The 9,341-nt window shown below is 37.3% G+C and overlaps 1 protein-coding gene across 1 annotated transcript in view; it reads right to left on the bottom strand.

Moving 5' to 3' along the window:
• Positions 1–2,325: 2,325 nt before the first annotated feature.
• The window catches only part of Lhfpl1 (LHFPL tetraspan subfamily member 1), a 53,771-nt gene continuing 46,755 nt past the window's right edge, over positions 2,326–9,341 (bottom strand). The window contains exon 3 of the mRNA XM_042690085.1: positions 2,326–2,509. Coding sequence (XP_042546019.1) covers positions 2,328–2,509 — 182 coding nt within the window. The 3' untranslated portion in view covers positions 2,326–2,327. The remainder of the gene's footprint in view (positions 2,510–9,341) is intronic.

Raw genomic sequence — 9,341 nt, 5'->3', positions numbered from 1 at the left:
TAGCCTCTTTAGTAGCTAGGGTTACAGGCATGAGCCACTGGCACCTGGTTAGTCTGGTTAATTTAAAGATAAAATCTCACATTTGCTCTGGTTAGATTGGACTATTATCCTATTTATGCTTCCCACAATAGCTGGGATGATAGTGACACCAGCTATTTCTGATGAGATTCTCCTAGTCTCAATTTTCCTTACAGTTGGGATGATAGCTGCGTGTACTCAGCTTTTCATTGGGTGCTTTTCATTGGGTGAGACAAGAGTCTCAAATGATTTTGCCCATGAGATCCTCTTCATTGCCACCTCTACAGTGGCTAGGATTATAGACTCATTGTGGCCAACTCAACCTGCATATTTATTCAAATTCATTCATGTACCCTACCTCCACAGTCACTACTGAATTCAAGCTTGATCTTTTTATATTTAGATTATTAAAATATTCCAAAAATCTCCAAATTTTCTTCCATTCATATTATTGTAGCCAAATAAATCTTTGGAAAATGACATCATGTCTCTTAACAAAAAGGATCATATCCTTTCCCCTTCAATGGCCATGTTTTAGGATAAAACTCAGACTCCTTATCCTGAGTAGATGGTTCCACAGAATTTGGCTCCTGCTTGCCTTTTCAGTTTCAACTTTTGTCACTTCCCTTTTAAAATCTGTTTGTCATCCATATGCTATCCCAATGTCCTATTTCTGCTTATCTAGTGCTGTTTAACTCCCCCTACTCATCTATCAGACCCAGCTTATGTACTAGCTTTTCTAGACATCTTTCCATGTGGACCTTACCTCCAAATTGTTTTCATGGCTCCATTATATGATCACTTTCCTACCACTGTACACACTGGCAAATATCTATTGACATGACTGTTAATACACCAATAGTATTACTTTTAGGGTTAGAAACTGTGTTTACATTTAGTCCCAGTATTTAGCACAGAATGCAGTATATAGAAGGATACTCAAGATATTTCCTGAATGAATGACAAAATAAATGAATGAACCATGAATTGGATAGATGATCAAATTGACTTACGTATGTAAGATCTTTATAAGAACTTTGATGCTGTACAACTCATCAAGCCATTTTTTCAATTTCTCTCCCTAGGTATGACTGTAACTAAACCATGTTGAAATGATTAGGAATAGAAACAGATGAGGTGATCTTTGGATTCACAAGCTCTTCTCAGTCCATAAAGCTGTGGTTATGGAACAATAGAACTGTCCTGAATTAACTGGAGGGGGGACTGAAACTAATTTTGCCCCCAGGAGACACCAAGTTATTCTACACTATCAGTCAGCCTTGAACACAGATGGGATGCAGGCCAGACTAAAAATACTTCAGCCCTAGGTGACATCAGTACTGTGTTCTTTCATGTCTAACTCATCCCAGATGGAAAAGAAATCATTTGATAAGCAGTTATAGAAACAAGCAGAGTAACTTGCATCATGCTAGGGGTAACTACAGAGCCAAAATGCCACTGCAGATTTCATTGTCAATTATAACGAACTCTGATAGAAATTTCAGTACGAATCCAGAAGACATATCCTTGTCATTTTCATTGTAAATTCTTATTTATTGGGTGCCTGATAAACATTAGTCTCTTCTCAGACATTTGATGGAGTCCATTCCTGCATCTACAGTGGATCAGGGAATACTTACTTGCCACTATATAGTGATACCAATCACCCAGACAGAAGAGAATGAACTCATATGAATATTTTAAGTCATAATGCAGAAGAGGTCCCAGACTGAATACAGGCATCTTTTATTCCTGTTTTCATCACTGGGTGCTATCCTCCCACCAAGCTTTCCCATAACTGCAAAGGAAGAAAAGCAGAAGGTATAGTTCTGAAAAAGTCACACACTTCCAGCAGTGGTATTCCAGATATATTTGGGGATGGCAATAAATACCACAATTAGGGCCTTATAAATGTGGTAGGAATGAGCACTGTTCATCTCTCGGTCTTTCTCTATACAACAGTGCTTAGCTTTTAAGTTTCAAACCAAGCAGGAAAGGTGAGCTGTAGAACTCTGAAGAGCTGCTTAGTTGTGTAGCTACTTTTCAAATAAGGATCTTATTTTGCCTAACGCAACATATTGGGACTTGGGTGTCTGTGAACACTCTTGTGGAGTAAATGAGAGAATAATTCTTCTAGATGAGTTTTAAATAATCACTGATGCACTGGTTTATGGGAAGGTGTTTAAAAAGCATGCAAACTCTAAGCTATACTACTGATAGATAGGTGCCAACTAATTGAGGCTTAGACCTCTTTCGGAGCTCCATTCATTTCCCTTTCCCATCCTTGCTAATCAATCTCCTTTCAAAGATCAGGGTTTGAGACAGTGGTCAAGCTCCATGGCATAAGAATTGGTATTTCTCATGATGCTCTCCACCAACACAATAGGCTTTGGCTTTCTTCCAGCAAAGCATGAAAGCCATGTGCAGATCAACATGGCTGCTGCTGCTCCACCTCCAGCACAGTAATAGGCCCAACCAAGCCGACAAGTACCTGTGTAAACAAGAACAGAGACATGAGGGTAGGTTTGTTTTCTCATACATTGTCTTTGGCAGCAGACTATAGCAATAATTCTTGAAGTGCAATCTTTATACACTCTCCTGGGGATATCATGGTTAGACTAAGAAGAGAAAATAGTAGATGGAATTGAATTTTGTATTTTTTTCCCTTTCTTCCTTTGCTGGCTGTTGATCTCTATTTCAGCAAGCGGTTATAAGTTTTTATTTTCATGTCACAGTAGTAACTGGGGGTGCTTTGGGTGGTGATGGTGTGACAATGCTAATTACAATGATGATAAGAACAATTGATCAAGTGTCAAACATATGCTAAGCTCTTTTTGCATACACCTCATTGATCATCAGAGAAACTACATGAGACAGGTTCTTTTTATTCTTGTCTGATAAAAGATGAGGCAACCAAGGCAGAGGTTAACCTAATTATTTTTTAATCACATATTTAAAAAATGATAGAATCAGGATATAAACCCTGTACATGATGACTTCAGTTTTTCTTGTAGGGTGTAGGGCTTGAACTCTGGGCCTGAGTGCTGTACCTCAGCTCTTCAGCCCAAGGTTAGTACTTTGCCACTTGAGACAAAGCTTCACTTTCAGTTTTCTGGTGGTTTATTGGAGATAAGAGTTTCATGGACTTTCCTACCTGGGTTGGCTTTGAACCACAGTCTTTGGATCTCAGCCTCCTAAGTAGCTAGGATTATAGGCATAAGCCACCAGCACCAGGTGACTCCAAACTTTTAACTGCCGTGAAGGGAATACTTTCAAAGGCTATGTCCTGCATCATGAGGAAGTATAATATGCAAAATCAAATCCCTTCCCTCTTTATCTGTTCTGACCTAGCCTTTCAACATGCAGGAGGGAAATATGCATTTGGCTAAAAAATGAAACTTCCAAGGGGAAACTTCCAGTTTGAAATGTCACATACATAAATCTATTTACCCCACCACTTGCCAGTTTATTACAGATAGATTCCTTTGTTTGGAGAATTTATAGTTTTCAGTCGTTTGTAGTTTTCAGAAGATGTTAATGCCAAGAGAAACAAGAAGAGCTATTATTTCATGAGGTATTGGAGTAACTAACTGAAAAAATAAAGTGCTTTAGCAAACAGGACTCTGAAGTTGTAGCAGGTGCCTAAATTATGCAGAATTGCAAAAAAAGTATTGAAAAGAGGAGGAAATAACCTTGACCTGCCTCACAGTCTTGCAGAAGCTAGTCTTGACTATTCCAAGTTGAGGATGCCAAGACTGGTATTTAGGAAAAATTTAATTTTTAAAGGCTATATTCAATCAAAACACTAACTGCTTCTGTTCACATGGTTCCCTGTGACTTGGTTTTCCTCATTTTAAGTGGTTGCTTGATGTACCATATGAAGAATCTAAAGAGGCCCCAATTTAGGTTGGTTTACTCTTTTATTTAGGTTAGCCTAATTTATACCAAATTTCCCAACTTGGAAATACTCTTTCCACTATGAAATCGCCATCATGTTGTCTTTTTTCCCAAAACACTGTTTCTCCTCTTACTCACTAATTCATATCTACCACAGAATACTATTCAGGACTTGGCCCCAACTATATCCCTTCCCAGACTCACTCTAGTACACACAAGTTGACTCAATCAAGTAGTTGTCTGATAAGTCATCTCTATATCTCATATACAACTGCTAAGCAAAAACAATGGAAAGAAGATTTGCATTTCACATATTTTCATCTGCCAGTTCTCTTTTCTAGATTATTGGCTAAACAGTACAGGTGTATTTGTTTTTAGCTTGATAGTGATTTGTGCATGTTACCTATAATGGCTATAATTTCCAATATGTATGATCTAGCCTACTCATATTTTAGAGCTGGGTACACTGCATTCTCAAACTTCAATATGCAAAACTCTGGCTCAAATTTTTAATTAAAATGGAAAATCCAGCTACTGAAATATTCTTTTTATTCTTTTTTTCTAGGTATTTTGTTTATTTTCAAGGTGATGGACAAAGGGGTTAAAGTTACATAAGTAAGGTAATGAGTACATTTATTGTCAAAATTATTACCCTTTCCCTCATTTTTCTCCTACTTTCCCTCTGCCTCAACCCCCCCCCCAAATTGTATAGATCATTTCCAAAATATTGTCTTGTGTATAACATACCATGGACCTTTCCACCATAAGAACTATGCACATTCTCTTCCTCTACCTAATATGCTGTCTACGTGTACTTACGTTTGCATGTATCTGCCACACACACATACACAGAGTATGTTTTTCCTTGATCAAAATTTGGCTTGATTCAATATTCAATATTCTTTTTTCTTTGGTTGGTCATGGGGTTTGAACTCTGGGCTTGGGCGCTGTCCCTGCACTCTTCAGCTCAAGGTGAGTGCTCTACCACAGCACTACTTCTGTTTTTCTAGTGGTTTATTGGAGATAAGAGTCCCATGGACTTTCCTGTAGGGGCTGCGATCCTCAGATCTCAGCCTCTTGAGTAGTTAGGATTACAGGCATGAGTCACCGGTGCCCAGCTAATATTTAATATTCTTTAGAACCCAATTATAACCCCTCTGTACATCACCTTGACAATAAAAGTAAATTTTAAAAACCCTGATAGCTCCACATTATTTTTTATTGTCAAGGTGATGTACAGAGGGATTTCAGCTATATAAGTAAGATAATGAGTACATTCCAATAGCAAATCTTTAAAGAACTATCTTTCTGATTTGGGAGCCATTATTAATACTCAGTTAATCCACAGAAAGCATCACGGGATGCTTCTACAAACGAATCATTGTATGGAAAGATATATCAGAGAGCAATGACAATGAATATCATTCTTTACCTGTGATTACTTTTTAGGAAGTCCTGTAGACTATCATCAATCTATAAATTTCATTCTTAGACATGCTATTTAAGAACTGAGAATGTAGTTCATTAGTCCTTACAGTAAGTGCTTGCCTAGCATGTGCAAGGCTCTGAGTTCAATCCTCAGTTCTGCCAAATATAAGTCTTTTCCTAATACTCTTCTGACATTTATTGAGTACCTATGATGTTCCGGGAATTTTCAATACACAATCTTACTTGATTTTCACAACCACCTTAATAATTACTATTTAGGAGGGAAATAAGTGTCTGAAAGGCAAATGTCTTAGCCAACTTAGACAAAGGTGATATGCTATTGCAGCATTATTGACCATAGCTAATATATGGAACCAACCCAGATGCCCCTCAGTAGAGAATGGATCAAGAATATGTGGTGTATATACACAATGAAATTCTATGCCTCCATAAGAAAGAATGACATTGCCCCAATTTTTAGGAAATGGAAAGACTTGGAAAAAATTATATTAAGTGAAGTAAGCCAGGCCCAAAGAAACATAGGTCCCATGGTTTCCCTTATTTGCAATAACTAGTATATGTCTGAAAGAAGCAGAAAAGGTCAGATAAGATGATGTTAAGTGAAATGAACCCCAAGATAAGGACACAAGTGGTTTTTCTTTCTTGCTATTGTTTCTAACGTATTTATAAGGTACCATGTGATTTTTTTGTGTTGCTTTGTATGTCCCTCCCCCACGGTGTAACCCCTGTTTTCACTGTATTTGACGTTAGTATAATTTTGGGAGGGGAAGGGAAAAAACAAATTGTTTAAATAGGGATACAGGCTGACCCATTGCAACAATGAGATGTACAAGATGCTATGTTTTAAAATGAACTTTACAATTCAGGTGTGGGAGTAGTGTAGTTGTAGAGATGGGAAGGAAGGGAGGGTAGGGGAAAAACAAAGGAGGCAACAATGCTTGATAAGAAATGTACTCATTACCTTGCTCATGTAATTGTAACCTCTCTGTACAGTATTTTCACAATAAAAAACTCATTTTAAATAAATAAATAAATAAATTTCAGAGTTGAGATGTGAAGGCTAAACCTAATTTAAAGATCAAAGCTCAAAAGTAAATGCTCCATAACGTCCCTTTCAGGCATGCTAGTAGATCAAAACCAACGACACAAATTATTAAGGACTACATTTTATGGGAAAGTAAAATATGTTCAACTAATATCCCCTCTTTCCAGGCCTCAGTTTCCCCTTTTAAAGTAAAAGTTTTATTAAGGAGATTGCTTTCTTAATTTTATTTTTATTTAACATATACCAAGCACACAAAGGGAGTCATTATGACAATTCTATAAACATGTATACAGTATAATTTAAGTAAATCTTTCCACTACATTCTCATACCCTTCTCCCTTCCTCTCTTTTCCAAACAGTCTTTGGTAGGTTTCATTATGATGTCTTCATATGTGTTCATGTGTTATCAGGAATATTTTATATATAATATATTAATATTTTATAAATATATGAAATGTCCTTTGATCTTCTTTACCCCTTAGTACCTTAAGGAAAATTTGAGTCATTCTAATTCAAATTATCCATTTTACTATAAAACGATAAGTACTTTAAGATACACATGAGTAAAACATCATAGGAATAGACTGAAGAAGAGGAATGAACTGGCTGATTTAAGGCTCAGGTAAGGATTTAGGAAGAGACAGCATTTCTTAGAATTCAGCCTGGCTCTAGTATTGGGAAGTCTCTTTTTCCAGCAGAGGGAGTGTTTTATGTGACTGCACAAGCACATAATAAACTACAGAAGCAGCATACTATTCAGAGTTATTTTAAAAATATGTCCACATGGAGTAAAAAAAAATTAAGCTAAATGTAACCAAGAGTGGACATGAGTTTTACTTTCTCACAAATAATGAGGTACAATGGATGGTTTCTCATTCAAGAAATGATTTGTTAAAGTAAGGTTACCCACTATTGGCACACAATTTCTTTTTTTTTCCACTGGAAAAAAAGTATATTCATTCATTTAGGAAGTTCATTTTTTAAGGTTAGATTATTATGGCAGTGCTCAGAAAACCATTAGCAATGATCAAGTAACTTCTTTTTTTAAAATTTTTAATTTTTATTTTTTGTAAACATACTTTACAGAGGGGTTACAATTACATGGGCAAGATAATCAGTACATTTCTTATCAAGCATTGCAGCCTCCTCCTTTGTTTACCCTTCACATCCCTTCCCAGCCTCTCTCCCCCCTGTCCCCGCACCCAATCCACCCCCCTAACCCCGCACCAAAGTTGTAAAGTTCGTTTTCGACATGACAACTTGTACTTCTCATTGTTGCAACAGGTCCACCTGTATTCTTAAACTACTTGTTTTTCACCATCTCCTCCACAAATTATACTGACATCAAATATAGTGAAAGCAGGGGTTATACTGTGGGGGAGGGACATACAAAGCAACAAAGAAATCATCTTATAAATGCGATAGAAACAAATGCATGAAAGAAAAAAACATTAAAATACATATCTAAGGGTTCATTTTCCTCACATCACATTATCTGACCTTTTCTGCTTGATTCATACATATACTAGATATTGCAAATAAGGGAAACCATGGGACCTATGTTTCTTTGGGCTTGGCTTACTTCACATAATATAATTTTTCCGAACTCTTTCCATTTCCTAACAAATGGGGCAATGTCATTCTTTCTGATGGAGGCATAGAATTCCATTGTGTACATATACCACATTTTCTTGATCCATTCATCTACTGAGGGGCATCTGGGTTGGATCAATATCTTACCTATGGTAAATAATGCTGCACTAAACATAGTTGTGCTGGTAGCTTTAGTGTGGTCTTGTTTGTAAACATTTGGGTAAAAGCCCAAAAGTGGGATTGCTGGGTCATAGGGGAGCTCTATGTGAAGTCTTTTGAGGAACCTCCATACTGCTTTCCAAAGTGGTTGAACAAGTTTACACTCCCACCAAAAATGAAGTAAGGTTCCTTTCTGTCCACATCCCCTCTAACATCTGTTGTTGTTAGAGTTCTTGATTTTTTTTGGCACACAATTTCTTCAGTCTGGAAAATCCTTTGTTACAGAGATGCATAAGGAAGACCTATGTTGTCCTAGGCATTGTAGCACTCTACCTTCTGCATATTAGATGTCCTCAGTAACATTACTTCTCTTTCTCTTCTTTTAAAAGTAAAAACCTACGCCAGATATGGGGGAACAGTGTTTTCTTCTATTAATAACCATAATATTAGAGAATTAGTGTGGGGTGATTATTCTGAATGTTATGTGAAAGAGATTACAAGTATGTAGAGGCCATAATGGTGTCAGTGTCCAAAGACATTGGCGTGCAGTAAACAAGGCATAAAACAGTTCCTAACAACAAAGTATGACTTAGTCAAAAATGTCAATAATCTTAAGGATAGGCAATCCTCATCTACGCAAACACTAAGTATCTACCCTTCAAATTTGCTACAAAATTAATCTTGACAAATGAAGGATTAAACCATCAGAATGGAATGTCTACAGTTAGGAAAGATCAAGCAGACTGGAATTGAGATATCATTAGCTTTGAGCTTTCTTTTTTTGGTGGGGAGGTGTCCAGTCGTGGGGCCTGAACTCTGGGCCTGGGTGCTGTCCCACAGCTCTTCAGCTCAAAGCTAGCACTCTATCACTTGAGCCACAGCGCCACTTCCTGCTTTTTTCTTTTTGCTTATATGGTGCTGAGGAATTGAACCCAGGGCCTCAGGCATGCAAGGCAAGTGCTCTAACACTGAGCCACCTTCCCAGCCCCGGCTTTGAGCTTTCTGGGTTTTCTCATTTTGTACTCCTGGAAAACTGGGGAAGCAGAGAGAAGGAGACATATTGAGGAGGAGGAAATAGTTTCCGGGGAACCAGTACACTACAAAAATCTCTTGGAGAAGTTTTTAACTCTAATAGGTCTAAACTCTGTCATCTCTAAAATGGGAGAAAATAATTATCTGC

The sequence above is a fragment of the Dipodomys spectabilis genome, unplaced genomic scaffold, assembly GCF_019054845.1.
Source record: "Dipodomys spectabilis isolate Male_0828 unplaced genomic scaffold, ASM1905484v1 ptg000132l, whole genome shotgun sequence".
NCBI classification, from domain to species: Eukaryota; Metazoa; Chordata; class Mammalia; order Rodentia; family Heteromyidae; genus Dipodomys; species Dipodomys spectabilis.
Note: the sequence above shows the minus strand (reverse complement) of the source record. Positions and strands in the feature narration are given on the sequence as shown.